Source organism: Austrofundulus limnaeus, unplaced genomic scaffold, assembly GCF_001266775.1.
Source record: "Austrofundulus limnaeus strain Quisiro unplaced genomic scaffold, Austrofundulus_limnaeus-1.0 Scaffold31, whole genome shotgun sequence".
NCBI classification, from domain to species: domain Eukaryota; kingdom Metazoa; phylum Chordata; class Actinopteri; order Cyprinodontiformes; family Rivulidae; genus Austrofundulus; species Austrofundulus limnaeus.
In genome coordinates, this window is record NW_013952433.1 from 119,324 (window position 1) to 136,359 (window position 17,036).

Consider the following 17,036-nt stretch of genomic DNA (forward strand, 5'->3'; position numbering starts at 1 on the left):
CTGTTTAATGATGGACGGTCTTTCTTCACAAAAATGGCTTCTTTTACTCCTCTCTCAAACCAACGTTCCTCTCTAAAACTTTTCTTGTTATCGACAAATATGTGTGTTTAGTGGGTGAAAACCATTGGACCAACCAACCAGTACCATGTTAAAGCAACATGAGAAACACATATCAAACCTGTGCTGATCCTCGTTTCCTTTGATTCATGTGAACCATTTATAAAACGCTTGTGTCAGCTATGCAACATGAAAAAACATGTCCAACTGGAATGTAGTGATGGGACTTCAAGAAATAGTTCAGATCTTCTGAAGTGAAATTCTGTGGAAAGGTTATGAAAAAAGAATATCTTACCTGCTGTAGATAACTCTTTGAATTACCTCGGTTTAAAGAAACTGAGGTAATGATTAGTTTGAAAGAAACCAAAATGGATTCTGTCATTTCTAATTAACTTAAATTCARAGAAGTTAATGCAGATGTTATTTTATGAAGCTTTACACCACTGTCAGTTCTGCATTGTGCAGTTTTTCCAGCAGAAATAATATATTCTTGCTGCAGATGTACCATAAAATCCCACAGCTAGCTGCTGCTGCTAATTGCACCATAAGCGACCATAAATGTTATAGAATAAAACACGTAATATGAAACTGACAGCAACCTTTATAAAACCTTTGAGACAAAAGTAGTTTTAAGATGACTAACCGTTAGCTTGTCTGCATTATGCTATTTTTCCAACTAAACTTCAAATTTCCAACAATGGCTCCCCAAAGTTGGATGTACTTTGCTGTACTTGTTCCAAGAAAGTGCAGTTTGTGCACCTATAAATAGATGGAAGTAGTCAAATTGTCATTATATGCCCTTGTTTAATTAACCAACTGTGTTTGTCAACCAAAAATAGTCAAGGTTACGGGTCTCTGCTGCTGCTATTTTGCAGGTCAGATGCTGAAATGGTTGAGAACCATTGTTCCACAGAACCGCACTTCCACAGATGTGAACTGTACCTTTCAAGCAGTCCACAATGTCATCGCAGAGAGTTTTTGTCTCTTTATGTTCCTGTTGACAGCACAACGTCGCTGCTTTTGCTTGCCCTTCTTGTCCTGGTTGCTCTGCTTGGGATGCATTTTTTTGTATCAGCTTTAAGATTAAAAGGAGCTCTGAGCTAAGTCATTAATGGGACAAAACAGATGGGTAGCTCTGTGTTTACACACGTATTGAAACTCTGTTCAGTCTACAGGGTTTTGGCGCCAGAGAGCCTTTTAGTTTCTTAAAATAATCTGTAGAAAGTTTCCACATTCTTTTGAAAAGAATTGGYTAAAAACACTCAGTGGTATTGCTGCTGTAGAAGAGAGAAACAGATTTGTAAACTACTACTTTACTCTTTGACAACTTTGATTTGCACATGAACACGTAATAAACTTCATGACCATAAAGAACTGAGAGACTGAAAACCTTTAAGGCTGTGGATTATTGAGTAACCTGTCAAAACAATGCATATTGGGATGTCCAAATGGGAGGAGACCCAGGACAAGCTGGAGGGACTGTGTCTCTCAGCTGGTTTGGGAATGTATTGGAATCCTTCCAGTAGAGCAGTGGAGACTGTGGAACGAGACGTCTGGACCTCCCTGTTCAAGCTTCTGCTCAACTCCAGAACAAGCAGCAGATGATGGATGGACGGATGGATGGAAGGATGTGTAGATTAGATAGATAGATAGATAGATAGATAGATAGATAGATAGATAGATAGATAGATAGATAGATAGATAGATGCACTGGTGTTTGCTTCACCTGGATCAGCTGTTTGATTTAAGGAGCCAACTGTTGAACAGCTGGAGTCACAAAATTGTGAGAAAGTGGTCAAACATCCAGCTGCAGTCTCTCTGAATTCTGTTTTCAAGACCTGACCGGCGTGTTTTGAGAGACCAGCTTTAAAACATCTATTGACTCGTGTGCATGATTTGCAGAACTGTAGGACATTATTTTTTCCATGCACATTATTCTGGTTCCCACTATACCCACTTTGGCAGAGGCCACACGGTTAGCATTTATTTWACTAGAAATATGCAAATTTAAACCAATATTTCAACAATTATTSTTGCTAATTTCTGGCATGGACATGTTTTCTGTCAGAGAGCTCATGTGCAAATAGCTGCTGGCTCTTATTTCAGATTGGAGACACCTAAAATAAACTTTAGACAAGACTCTGAAGCTACTTTGAGAGAAAATTTGAAAAAATACTGGAAAACTTGCGTGAAAGTTTGAGATGGACAGATTTATCCTCTGCATTCAGCAGAATATCTGTCAAAGTTTCGCACCTTACAGAAAAATGGATCAAATTGTTTCCATTGTTTTTCCTCCTCTAAAAGCCTCAGTCTATTCTTATTAAGAACTAGTTCTTGTCGCAGCTTTACATCATAATTAAAACATTTCAAAGATGGGTCTGTTTTCAGTCATACTGTAAACATCCTTTGCGTTATCACTTTTTGTTGCCTGCGTCTTGTTTTAATTACTGGACAGGATATTCCTCGTCAGCTCRTCGTGTTTTAAGATCATCTGCCTGGAAAGCTCTTAATTCAGGTTTGTGTAATTTGGCCATGAAAAGGCTAACGATTTTCACATTGTGATAAGAGATTTCAAGGTTATGGACTTTGTTGCTGCTTGTCTTTGTAGTACTCTGACGTTGTGTTGAGCATGCYATGTGTTTTCTGTCGCTTCGCATCTTTCAGAGCAACGTGATCCTTTTGAAGTTGGTAGAGATTAACGAGGGAGACATCAGCTACTCAAACATAAAGGAAATGGCTCATTTTTACCAGGGTCACTTCATTTCTTCCATGCTCACATAAACCAGATTAGTCCACAAACAACAAGCAATGGCAAAGGTTCTGTTTATTTCAGGGTCTGTTGACTCAGAAGGGCCTCTTTGGATGAAGCAACAACCCGTCAATGATTAAACTATTCCTCCCTTTTTAAAATAAATTAAGATTACCGGTAATGAAGGAAAAAATAATCAGCCGTTCTCATATTATTTTGCTGTTAGCGCTCAGATTAGGTGTTGAGGATGGCTCTCAGCTACTACCACAAAAAACTTGAGCTCAGTTTTTGTAAACCTGACCGAGTTCTAGCCCTTTTCATGTTTGCTAAATCCACTTAGCTGTGGCGGCCATCTTGAATTAGGTTGACTCTAAAAAGGAATGAGTTGTACATGTGTGTCCAGTCATCACTTTCGAAGAATTTCATTAGTCCATTTGTTCAGGACAAATGATTACACATAAGCAAAAACGTTATCACCCCTCATCTTTGGTGGCAGGCCTGAACACTGACATGATGGGTGAGTATAACTCAAATTTCGTAAAATAAAACAGGTTAAATCAAGTATATAAATCTGCTCAGATTTTTCCCATTCCCACCAGCTGTCTGTCACATTAATGACTGAACATATTTCCTGTGTGTGTGTGTGTGTGTGTGTGTGTGTGTGTGTGTGTGTGTGTGTGTGTGTGTGTGTGTGTGTGTGTGTGTGTGTCCATGAGCCGGCCTGTTGTCGTGTTCAGATAAAGAGGAGGGGTTGAAGGGGTGGGATGACACAGACAGGAATGGACAGTTTAATTAATAACCAGCATCCATTCCTGTGCTGCTCACACATCCTCTCTTCAGAGTCCAAACCCTTTAATGTTCATCTGCCAATATCCATGGAGCTGTAGATCACAACGTGGATATCGGACAAAAACCAAACCAAGGAAGTTTTTGGAAAGCGTCAGCCAATCAAGGAGAAGGTAAGAACTGCGAGGGAGAGTTTCACAGATGACTTCTGGTTTGGGTTTTTCGTGCTGGCTGGAGGTTATGCGTGGGCCGCTCTTTGATCTCAAGGGAAATTACACGGAGGTAATTAAAATAAGTCGATAAAACTAATGTCCAGAGTGATCGTTCTGTGGCCTTGACAGCAGAATCTATTAAAGAGCTCTTCATCTACACTAACATGAGCTGAAAATGCTAGCTAACGCTGGAGGCTAACAAACGTTCTCACCTTTTTAAAGAAGAGTGACATCATTGATCTCATTATATGTCCTGTCAGCTGCATCCTGATGACAGATTGAAGGTGAAGAAGAAGGAATAACTGTCCTAATCCTTTACATGATTTGCTCTTAGGCCTTGTAGTGACCCGACCTTCATCCTCCTCCTTCCTGCCACAGAACACCTCATCCTTAAGTGGGAGAGAAGTCCTGTCAGGTGTGTTTATATTTAATTACACTGTAAAATATTCACGTTTTTATTCAGCAGTCAAAATCTCATTGTTTTTTATTTTTTAAGARAGAGATAAATCCATTACAGCTTCGTCCGCCCTGACTTTTCTGAGTCTGTGACAGAAACCTCTCCTGAATGAATGAGTGGGTGGGCTCCGAGTTAAACGTGGTGGGACCGCTGCAAATCCCACCCAACGATGAGTTCTCCATCTCAGAGAGCGCCCACTTCTTTGGTAAGTCTCATCATTAAAAACCAAATTAGAGGCATTTGCTCTAAACAGGTCAGCCCATTGTGTATTTTTTCATGGATATYTTTGGATTATTTTTTTTGCCGACCTTGTGTGTTTAAAGAATGTTGTCAATTCAGAACCTGTGCTTTATTCTGTGAAGGTTTTATGAAACTACAAACAGAAAACAGAGCTAGGATCAATGGATTTCGCMTTCAACATTCTTTCTTGGGATAACACTCTTTTCCAAGTTTGTTTAAACCAGCGGTGCTCAATCCTGGCCCTTGAGGGTCACTGTCCTGCATGTTTTAGGTGTTTCCCAGGTCTTCTGCAGGTCTTCATTGTCTGCAGAAGCCTGTTAATCACTCATTCATTCAAATCTGATGCATCAAAGCAGAGAAACATCTCAAAGCCATCAGATGACAAGGTGCTCTGCTGGGAATATATAAAGAGCATGTGTGGCCTTATAACAACAGTGATAGTGTCACGACTTAGAGGCAGGATGAACCCAAATGCAGGCAGGCAGACTTGAAAATTTAACAAAAACTTTTAATAAATTAAAGGCCAGCATGGTGGCAAAAAAAAAAAAGAAAACTTACAAGAAATCAGGAACAGGAACAGGGAAGCCTGGGCAGAACATGAACCAAACTGAGACTAACAAACAATGACTCGACAGGGAAGTGAAGACAACACACAGAATTTAAAGGTGAGACTAATGAGCACCAACAGGGAACACCTGGGGGAGAAACATGAGGATCAGGTGTGAGTGGGCGGGGCTGGAGCAAGGGCAGACAGGAAGAAAACAGGAACATGACAGAAACTAAAAATAAAACACTAACACAGACAAGAATCATAACAGATAGGGGTCACCTCGAGTGAAATAATCAAGGAAACTGTTTTGGACCTCAGACCTCTGATGGGACAAAAACTCTGTTCCACTTAGAACTGAATTTAGACCACCACAGGTCGCCTTAACTTGTCAAATGGACATTCTCTTTTGCTTAATCAGATAATAAACAGAATAATCTTCTTTTAATTTGATTTATTGTTCTCTTGACTGAAAGTTATTATCCATTTTGATAATCAGAGAATGTTTATCAAAGTTACAGGAGGAAGGAGGATAGATCTCTTTTCTCCCTCAGTATGATTTCAGCTATTTATGGACTTTATGTGCAAAAATCTCATTTAGCTAAACTAATCCTTATGGTTTACAGTTGATGAAACATCAATGTTTTATTTGTCTGAGTCATATTGCAAATGTTTGAGTTTTAAGTAATTCATTCTCTCAGTTATTTACGAGTTCTCATCAGAAAACAACTAAACAGCTTAACTGTTTTAACAGGTTAATAACTGAACATTAAATATGTTTAGTTATTATCTGATGAGAACTCTTTAAAACATATGATTCAGACAAATAAAACATTGATGCTTCATCAACTTTAAACCATAAGGATTAGTTTAGCTAAATAAGATTTGTTGCACATAAAATCCATTCATAGAGCTGAAATCATACTGAGGGCGAAAAGAGATCTGTCCTCTTTTCTCCTGTAACTTTGATAAACATTATCTGATCATCAAAATGCATAATAATTTCAGTTAAGAGAACAATAAATCAAATTAAAAGAAGATTATTCTGTTTATTGTCTGATCAAGCAAAAGAGAATGTCCATTTGACAAGTTWAGGCGACCTGTGGWGGCCTAAATTCAGTTCCAAGTGGAACAGAGTTTTTGTCCCAACAGAGGTCTGAGGTCCAAGACWGTTTCCTTGATTATTTCACTCAAGGTGACCCCTACAATACTTTGAACGAGATATGAACAACAATTCAGGTAAATGTTTTTAATCACCTGCTTGGTTCAAACCTCCTGCCACACAGTAGCAGTCACTTTGTGCCCAAACACATGAATCAGCCAGCTACTTGTAATGGTGGGAAGAAATGTAACCAGTTAATGAGTAGCTTCGACAACCTTTGCTCTTCCTGAGTTTTCTTAAGGAAGGAACAGGTAGCTGCTGTTCTCGTTTCTTTACCAGAAGGGGTTTCTGTTCCCATCAAAAGACATGAATAGAAATGTATTATTTTTAGTTGAATCACGACCAAAGAACTACCAAACCTGGCACAGCTGAGGTGATCTGTGAGTAAAGTGAGAATCGTTCGTGAGTCTGGTTGTGTGGAGATGGCCATGGTCCAGACCCAGTCTTCAAGAGGTTAGTGTTCGGTTTTACTCAACTGTTTGGTTCGAGGAAAGATTTGGTAGCCTGTGAGGATTTTAAACTACTTTAAAGTGTTAGACCTTGAATATCATCCCACTTGTTCTGGATGAGACGAAAGCTGTTCTCAAGTTCACATGATTGACAGCCTGGTGACATTTTTGCGTTCATTATGGATTTAAATGTGTCGGCTTTTCATGTGTATAGAGTTACTGTATGTGGTTCTGAAAGGTACAGTGCGCTCTGTACAAACACGTTGTTAATCATTTATGGGTTTACAGCAGGTTGTATGTTGTGTAGGGTGCTGTCAAAAGTTCAAGCTGTTCCTAATGTAACAAGACCGCTCCAATCACTGCAGAAACTTTATTGATAGAAGGTGTTTTATGTTGGTTAGGATCTGTGGTTTCTGTTGTTTTTAGTCTGTTTGGGATTTGAGACAGATCGTCTTGGTTTGGGATTTTTGCTTGTGTTGATCCTCAACTTGTCTCTTGGTTATATAAGTTTTGCTTTCTTCACCTATGGTCCAATTTTCTTAGTTTCATTCCTGCATCTCTTTAAACTTTATCTCTGTCTGTCTTTATTTAATGCCTGGTGTTCTTTTATCCTCAGATCTTTATCAATTGTTATCTTATACTCACCTTCAGCCCAGATGAATTAACTTTTTTGTATTTGGTTTTATTGGATTTGTTTTGGTTTATTCAATAAAGCAAGCTTGATTTATTTTTACCACTCCTCACCTGTTGTGGCACAAATAATGTTTAAGGGGTCTGTTTTAGCTTTTTTTTATTTTAATTTTAATTTTTTTGCTTGTTTTTAATGTTTYAGTGTTTTTAGTGTTGATTTATTTTATTGTTTTTGGCCCCTCATGTACAGCACTTTGTGTCAGCTGCCACTGTTTTAAAGTGCTTTATAAATAAAGTTGATTTGATTAAAGTAATTAAAGTAATGGGTTATGCTTAATTTTCTTCCAGTAATTCAGTATGCATCCATAAATTACATGAAATATTTACACTCCAGTCAGGAATGATAAACACACAAACACGATATCCCAGTTCTTTTTAACATTATGGAGTGTTTTATTGCCTGTTCTCATTGTTTTGTTTTATAGRTTCAACTTTAATGTTTTCGTTCATTGTCAAAGTTTCAAATCACAAATGGAAGCTTTTTTCTGCTCATGATTTGGAACTTGTTGTCATAAGTTGTACGTTTGGACAGGAGCACTGAATTCCAGCGTTTCCCCTTGTTTTGGTGAATTTTTACAATGAACCAAAACGTGTCATAAAGTGTTCTTATGCTTTGTCCCTCTCTCTACTTTTTCAGACATCCTGGCAGATCAGGGCAGTCCTCTGCTGCCGGACCCTGACATCTTGCCGTTCTCCAGTTATCCCAGCATGCAGTACCCACCCATGGAGCCGAGCATCCCCCCCACTCCCTACTACTCGTCTCAGAACTATTACCCCCCGTACACCGGAGACGAATGGTACTCACACACAGGGATATACGAACTGAGGAAGGGGCCGATGGAGGGCAGCTATCTGGCCGACATGGAGGAGGTGTCCCCCATTGTGCCGACCGTGTGCAAGAGGACCCGACACGTGATGCAGGCCGGAAAGGTCAAAGGGGAGGAGCTGTGCGTCGTGTGTGGAGACAAGGCATCTGGTTATCACTACAACGCTCTCACCTGTGAGGGGTGTAAGGGTGAGTGGACGTTTAAAAGGTTATCAAACACGTCATGCATGAAGAAGATGACGTCACACTTTGTGTGCTCCAAGCTAAACACATTTTAGCTTAAAGTCTGTTCCCAGTTCTTTGTTGTAACGATGCTTCTTGGTAATAAACTGGGCACCTGATTGGCAGCACCTGGGATATCAGAAGCTCAATAGCAACGGCACAATAAGCTGTTTGGCAATGGGGGAGAAAAACTGGCAAATTTCTCATGTGCACAACCCACATACTCAGCTCTACTGCTCATCCCACAAACAAATATTCTACAAGACACACATTTCCTTACCTTTTCTGCTAAGTTTTATATGCGTGCATCAGTTGTGCAACARCCGAAAGCCAAAGTTCAAGCTTATTATTAATGCCTCACTCGATTCCTTATCAGAGTGTTGCTTGATATTTTGTATTTGCACATACAAATACTATTTTAATAAATGTTTGATAACATGCTGAGAACAGGGAGTGTATCCAAGAAGCCACACGATCACTTCTGACCAACTGATGCCGATATAAGATATAAAGAAATAAAACAACAGAATGAAAATATTTTAGTGGGAGTGAGCTCCTTTTCCTGGGGATTTTACAAATAATTAACCGAGGGAAAACAAAGTTGTGACCTTGAGCAGGCCCTCCCTTTAGGATTATTATTTTTTTTATTGCTCTGTGGATTTAGTGGGATTCCTGTCCAACGGCAGGGTGAACGGAGATGAGTGTAATTCCACTCTGCCATCTTGGACAATGCCAGGAGCGTGGCAGCTGACCCTGTGCCGCCGTTTGACTTGAGAATAGACTCAGGAGTACACGGTGACACTGCCAGATTGGATTCCCTCTCAGCTTTCTGCTTCACAATGCAGGAGCAACCCGAGCTCCGTCCCTCCTGTGCGTTTCTTTGTGTTTAATGATGTCAGAATGTCTGCTCGCAGTTCCAGCGTTATTATAGGTTCACATATGTGTGTGTTCTTATGTGTGTGTCTATATTTGTTGGCTCTAAGAACATAATGTAGATCAAACTGCCTCTGTGAGAGTGGAGATTAAACTCAGGTCAAGGTCAGGTTTGTGAGTTAAAGCACGAGTCCCCATAAAGGCTGTAAAACGAGGCGAGCGTCTTGTTACCCTTGTCATGGTTTGGATGAGAGCCAGGTGGGTTTTCTGCATCGTCATCAGAACTTTGTGTAACTTCTAACTGTTATCTTTTAAACATCAGGTTATGGTAACTTTACAACCGTTTGGGGGTGGGGGTGGGGGTAGAAATAGCTGAAATAAATATTGAGAATTCAACCTTTAGAAGGATAAGACTTTTGCAAAAACTATTTACCTTTTATTTTACACAACACAGCTACCACTCTGATGATGCAAAGTGCATTTTATTGTGAAATAAATAAAGAATAATAGAAAAGATAGCTATTTAACACCCTCTTWAAAAAAGTCAAAAACTTACCTCTCCACAAGCTCCACTCGTTCTTCGTCATCAAATGGCTCTTGGTCATTTTTAATTTTTTTTAACCGTTCTTTAACCAGGCAAGTCCCYTTCTCTTTTTCAAGGGAGGCCTGGGCCTGAAGGCAACCTATTGTACATGMTTTTAGGGGTGGGGGAAACRGGAGTACCCGGAGAAAACCCACGCAAGCACGAGGAYAACATGCAAACTCCGCACAGAAAGACCCCAGGTCCAAACCYYGGATCGAACCCAGGARCTTCTTGCTGTGGGGGGCGTTGGTGCTAACCACTGAGCCGTCGTGCTGCCATTTAAGTTGGACTGATGCAAATTTCAACAATATTTAAAACAAACCGGAGATTCTTTGTTACACTGATGTCTAGACTTTGTCTGGGGTGTTTAACCCTTTCTCCTTAAACCACTGGACTGTTGCTTCAGCAGTGAGAACCTTCATCCTAATCTCAAATCTCTAGAAACCCAAACAAGTTTCCCCACAAGAATTTCTCTATATATTGGGTCAAACATCTTTTCATTCAAACCTGTCCATCTTCCAAGTACTTGCTGATGAAAAACAACTCCACACCATGATGCTGCCACCTCCATGCTTCACTGTGGGGAAGGAGTTCTCAGTATGAAGGTTGTGACAAAACTTGACTAGTTCACTTCACAAGTGTCTTTTTTTAATCTTATTGTCCACAACTCATCTCACATGTTTGGATGGTCTCTGAAATGCCTTTTGACAAATTCTAAYAGGTTTGCCAAGATTTTTCAATTTAAGCGACCGTTCTTTTCTGATGCTTTTCTATGAAGGCAGTTCTGCAGGTTATAATTGTCTTGTGGACAAATACTTAAACTGAAAAACAATCACTGTTCTGTAACCTCTGGACAACTTTGTCTCTGACCTTGGTCTTCATGTTGCTGCAGCAGCTTTTATTATTTAAAGGGAGAATATCATGTAAAATCAACCTTTTTTTTAGATTTATATCATGTTATAATGTTATCCTCTCATCAAAAACATGCCCAGAGTCTTACTTTGACTCATTCATGCATGTTTGAGAAATGTGTCCTGAGGGAGCCAGACAGGGGAACAAAAACAACCGGTTGGCCCTAGAACCGCCTTTTGGGACCAGCTCCTCCTCTGGGCTGTGTCTCCAAGCTGAGCTTCCTCATCACAGAGCACACACTCACCTGGCCCCGTACTGAAATGGGTGGGACAGAAGCGGAAGGAGGTTCTTAAAGAGACAGAGGCCAATTTCAAGGCGTTTAGAAACAGATATAATGAGAAGTKAAATATATTTTCTATTCAAACATATAAAGAACATTTAAATAACAACTGAAGGTGACATAGAGACTTTATTATGGTATAGAATTTAAATGTATGCCTGAGAAACACATAATATCCCCCTTTAAATGTGTTAAATAGTTTTTGATTCGGAGGYTTGAAAATATTTGCACATGCCGGTTTCAAAGTTCAGAATTATTTATCAGACATCGTGCACCTCCACAAAGTGGTGGGATACCATCTACATACATCACTGGAAATGTAGCTTCAATGCTGCTTCAGTGCACCTTAAAAAAATACAATAACATTGACTTTCACGTCACGTTTTCTTGGCTTTCCTTCTCTTTACGTCATGCCTTTCCCAGGTTTCTTCAGACGAAGCATAACAAAGAACGCCGTGTACAAATGCAAGAGCGGTGGAAACTGTGAGATGGACATGTACATGCGCAGGAAATGCCAGGAGTGCCGGCTGAGAAAGTGCAAAGAGATGGGCATGCTGGCAGAGTGTGAGTATCTCTGCTGTCAGATGCGGTGATGAAACAATCAGTTATTAAAACCCTGCAGGGAAAGAGGAGATTACAGACATCTTGCATCTCACTGGCACCATCAACACATCACTGTCAGAAGGTAAACCCTCATTCTCCATTCTGACATGGCCCGTTTATTTAAACGGGCAGATTGTGTGTCACTTATGCCGTCCGACACAAAGGATCTCAGCTTTTGTTACTGTTCCTAGAATAGAAGCGGCCGAACACAAAGTTCAGTTCGTATCAAACCCACACCTTCAGCAGACACCAACTCTTTCTGCTGCAGGATTTTCTTTTTGTTTTAGATTTTYTCTGAACACTGCGCTCTGTTTCCTGACTTCTCAGAAGCTCGMTACGAGGTTTGTTGAGAGCTGACGGTACAAAAGAGCAGAAGGATCAACGAGACTCCTGTAGCTCATGAATAGTTCAGGGCAGCTGTTATCAATATTGCAGCATGGAAGGCTTTCACAATACGACCTGCTGCTGCAGCGAGAATTCAAGTTAGATTGAAAAAAACAGATCATTCAGGGTGACTACAGTACAGCAGGTTCTGAGAAAGTTGGGACGTTGTGCTAAATTAAAGAAATAAAATAAATACAAATAGAGAACGCAATGATTTGCAAWTATTACAAACCCACTGAACAAAGTAATTGTACTGTTTATTTTATTTTTTTTAAACAATAAGGTAATTTTGAAAATAAAAAGTTTAGGTTGAGGAGATTTTGAATTTTTTGCATTTGCTCTTTGTCTTTCACACAATGCCCCGACATGTCAGAATTTACGTTGTATTTTTCTAAATTTTGAAATGTTTTTACCCTGCTGAAAACGAGTTTGACAGAGATGTGACTGTGGGGGACGCAGTTCAGCTAGTCTGCTAATAACAAAGCTAACTTTTTGRTCAGTGGATTAGCATTTTTACTAACTTTTGAAACCATTTGCGGAACTAGCTTCTTCTGCTAACTTTAAGTTTGCAAACAAAAACAACTATCCCTTCACATAGTTAGGGGTGCTGCACCCCTGTGTCATGCGTCCTGTCTGAGTGTAGTATTTTCTAGCATTTTGTCTGCCTTCATCTTCAACTGGAAGGAGATGAAAACGTGTGGTGCCTTGGTCCTCTCAAATCCTTAAAATGTTGTCAGAAAAAGTGATTTTGGCCKGTGAAAAAGCTCAGATTTCAGATCACGAGRTTTCAGTTAGCYTTAGCTTCCACTTATTTTCTTAGCTGTTTAGTGGTTTAGGGTTGCATAGCTAATTTTGTGTTTAGTTAGCYATAGCAAAGCTAAATTTTTGGTCAATAGCTAAAATTTTCTGCACACAAACAAAGYCAAGATGTAGGGAACAGTTTGACTTTTGAAAACCAGCAGTGAATGTTAATTTTCACCACCCGAAGTGAAGCCTCCATCGGTGCCGACAGGCCTGCTGACAGAGATCCAGTGTAAATCCAAACGTCTGAGGAAAAACACAAAGGCCTCCCCCGGACGGTCGACGGGAGATGAGACAGAGGGACCGGACAGCGCAGACAACAAACAGGTCACCTCAACCACCAAACTGTCCAAGGTAAACATCTAATTACCTGTGACAAATCAGGCTCAGAAAACATCGTGATTTTGTTTTGATTTTAAACCCAGGAGAAGGTTGAAATCACCAAAGAGCAAGAGGCACTGATGAGGCTCATCGTAGACGCTTACAACAAACATCAAATCCCTCAAGACTTCACAAACAAACTGGTACATTTTTGATTTCCTACTCAATTATTGGCATGAGTGTCATTATTTGACAGGYGTAAAYTTTACTTGGTGCATCAACTTCCTTGAAATTTTCCTTGAAATCTGCTTTGCCTCCAGCTGCAGGAACAGTACAGCACCGAAGAAAACTTCCTACTGCTGACTGAAATCGCAACGAGCCAAGTTCAAGTGTTGGTGGAGTTCACAAAACATATTCCAGGTATCTTCGTGGTGACTCATCAACATCATCTTACCTGTTGTAGATAAGTCTTTGAACGCTCTTATTTTGGAAAACAGAGTTTAATTTGGACAAACTAATGATCACTCGTTTTCCCATCACTTGGTTATTCTGACAGAAATATAGAAARATTTATACAGGAAGTGCCCAAGGTTGTATAGGAAGTGCTACAGCTAGTTGCCGCTGCTATTAGCATTCACAAATGACCCTTTATGAGTAAAACATTTAATACAAAATGTACCATAATGTAAATGTTTAGAAAACACTATTCTGCTGAACCACTTTATTAGTGAGGTCATTCAAAGAGTTATCTTCAGCAGGTAAGATATTYACTGTGCATCCTTTCCACAGATTACCATTCCAAAAGATTTGATTAAGTGTATAGATTTSTTGCTGAGTTGACATTATTTGTTGTCAGGTTTTCTGTCTCTGGATCACGAGGATCAGATCGCTCTGCTGAAGGGTTCGGCTGTGGAGGCCATGTTTCTGCGCTCTGCTCAGGCTTTCAGGAGGAAGATTCCCGAAGGACACACTGAAGTTGTAGAAGCCCGAATACGCAAGAGTGGCGAGTGAATTTTAAAAAAGTACCTTTTTAAACCAGAAATAACCAGATGTAATGGAACAGTAGGTTCTCCTGCAGCTTCAGTTTAGCCAAACCTGCTCAGAACCTCGTTTAATATTTGAGTGAGACGAGTTCTGACCCACTGATCTCTGACTGGGTGTTGATTACACCTGCACACGGGTTCTGTTTCACTCTGTTCAGGTGTGTGTGTCTGCGCCTGCGTGTTGAAACATCAAATCGACCTCTTTTGATTAAGTTATTAAAACTGTCTTTTTGTCCACATAAATATCAACCACTGATTTGTTTATTACCTCACTCGCAAAGGCCAAATTATTTTAGCCTGTGCGTGTGTCTGTTAGCAAAATATCTCATGAACTACTGGACAGATTGTAATGAAACTCTCAAAGAATAATAAATAGTTGTACTTCTTCAACACTTTCATTTTTGCAGGTAACTCCATTCAAAATGACTACCACAGCTAAGCAAACATTAAAAACACTAAATTAGCTATAACTCAGCCAGTTTAATAGAAATAGAGCATAAATTAGACGTGTTAGTAGCTGAGTGTAAGTCACAACACATACTCTGAGCATAACACTCCTCACCACTTTTTTTTTGCTTAAAATTTGAGCATTAATTCTTGGCATCAACCCTGTTTGTCTGTTAGCAAAATATCTCATGAACCTGAGAGCAGATTTTAATGAAACTCGTAGAAAGTAATAATTCTATAAACAGCTACAACTGATTAAATTGTGAAATTAACTCAATTCAACATGGCTGCAGGAGCTAATCAACATTAGCAGCTCTAAAACTGGCTATAACGCAAAAATATTTTTCAATATTTAAGCTAAAACTTGGTGTGGTAATGGCTGAGAGTCGTACTCAACAGACACTGTAACACACCTTGCAAGAACTCACAGATTTCTAATACTGTTTGACAATAATATCATAATAAAATGATCTTAGTTTAAAAATCTGTCCTGCTAGTCAGCGGGTGATGTGCATTCCTTTAGGGAACACTGGGCCTTTAATTCAAGAATCATTTAAATGTATGCGAGTTGTCATTGTGTCAACCAGGTTGGACAGTTAGACAGACAGCAGAAGGGAGTGTGCGTCAGTGGGTCCCTGAGAGCTGCGCTGCACTGAATGGTGTGGAGAAAAGATATTCACACTAAAGGCCAATCTGGGGGGAAATGGAGGCTGAGCTGTCTGAAGAGGCCATTGTTTCTTATCAAAACATCAAGAGAGCCATTGTGCTCTCCTCTCCCTCTGAGACCCGCTGGCATTTCTGAAAGCTTCATGATGCGTCCAGGCAGACAGACACAATCAGTTTGACTAAAGAGCGTCAAAAGTTGGAGCTTTTCCMCCTCAATATCAACCAGGAAGTAACTGGAAATCATTACCCTCGCCTTGAATTATCAACTAAATAAAGAGAAATAGGAAAGATTAGTTTGGTTATGTTTTCTGGTGTTTCACACAGAGATAAACTAAAGCTGTCTTACTAGAGCAGAATTATTATTGCAARAATGCAGAGTTGAACATGACTTCTTCCTCTGCTTCCTGCATGTCTTTATTAAATATTGTGTCACTTTTAAAGCCACACAGACACATTTTGCAACAAAAAACATATATAGTTGATTTCAGGTAAATCTGTAGTTTATCGACAATTAAAAAAACCATACAAACCCATTTCAGGAAGAAAGGATACAAGTTACTGAAAATCACATTTAAAATCTTGTTGCTTTCAGTTAAATGTTTTATAAATCATACACAGTGTGTATTTWTCCATCTCTGAGATGTTGCCAATCCATAATGCCTTGTTGAATATTTCCTGTTTTTTGTTTCTGCAGGTATATCAGAAGAATTTATCACTCCTTTGTTTACCTTCTACAAAAGTGTTGGCGAGCTCCTCATGGTGCAGGAGGAACAGGCTCTGCTCACTGCCATAACAATCCTGTCACCAGGTGAACAGCTTTTACATTAGTTTTGGTATTTAAGGCGCATTCCTTGAGTTAATCTCTAAAATCCTTTGATTCCCCCTCAGACCGGCCCTACGTGAAGGACCAGCAGGCGGTTGAGAGGCTGCAGGAGCCCATGGTGGATGTTCTGAGGAAGCTGTGCGCTCTGCAGCATCCCCAGGATCCGCAGTACTTRGCTCGCCTCCTGGGCCGCCTGACGGAGCTGAGGACACTCAACCACTACCACGCGGAGATGCTCACGTCCTGGAAAGCCAACGACCAGAAATTCACGCCGCTGCTCTGTGAGATCTGGGACGTGCAGTGATCACAGGACGGAGGCTTGAGCTTCAGGAACACGGTGCGGCCCCGGCAGGAGAGCAGGTCTGATGAGGTGAAACTGCTGGCCCTGACCTTTATGGTAGAGGTTAAGAGCATATCTGTGCAGACGGTCAGCTTGTTTTCATCGTTCACACAGGTGGGATTTAATGAACTTGACAAATTGAGAGACACACTGGAGCTTTGTCGAAGCCGAGAAACTGGTTGTAAAAAGTTGTAAAAATTCAGAATTTGATCGTGTCTTCATTTTTATTTCATGTGCAAAATACATGTTTTATCCATCTGCCTCAAAAAATTCACAAAGTTTTGAGGGTAAATAAAAAAAGTCCCACTATTACAACATTTCTTACATATTTTTGAACAGTAAACAAAATCATCTTCTGATAAGAAATGTTGCAGTTGCAGCCATTTTGGTCAAACCTTGTAAATCAGGGCTATTCAACTGAATTGCTCTGAGGGCCACAGTTAATGCAAGCTAACAGCACAGGGGCTGAACATCCAGCAATTAAAGTCATTATGTAAATAAACCAAGTATTACTCTATGTAACCCTATGCAATAAAAGTAGTGATAACAAAACAATATAAAAA

At 39.9% G+C, this 17,036-nt stretch overlaps 1 protein-coding gene across 5 annotated transcripts; it reads left to right on the top strand.

Annotated features, from left to right (window-relative positions):
• Positions 1-3,642: 3,642 nt before the first annotated feature.
• nr1h4 (nuclear receptor subfamily 1, group H, member 4) lies at positions 3,643-16,907 on the top strand. 5 transcript variants are annotated; one of them, XM_014005487.1, is made up of 11 exons: positions 3,643-3,765; positions 4,139-4,219; positions 4,305-4,466; positions 7,987-8,364; positions 11,469-11,609; positions 13,021-13,187; positions 13,259-13,357; positions 13,475-13,574; positions 14,011-14,157; positions 16,005-16,118; positions 16,199-16,907. In XM_014005487.1, the coding sequence occupies exons 3-11, from the start codon at positions 4,370-4,372 to the stop codon at positions 16,435-16,437; spliced, it is 1,482 nt and encodes a 493-aa protein (XP_013860941.1). In that variant the 5' UTR covers positions 3,643-3,765; positions 4,139-4,219; positions 4,305-4,369; the 3' UTR covers positions 16,438-16,907. The 5 variants fall into 5 exon arrangements, with proteins under 5 accessions (XP_013860941.1, XP_013860943.1, XP_013860942.1 ...); XM_014005489.1 differs by having other exon boundaries at positions 13,045-13,187; XM_014005488.1 differs by having other exon boundaries at positions 4,357-4,466.
• Positions 16,908-17,036: the final 129 nt, after the last annotated feature.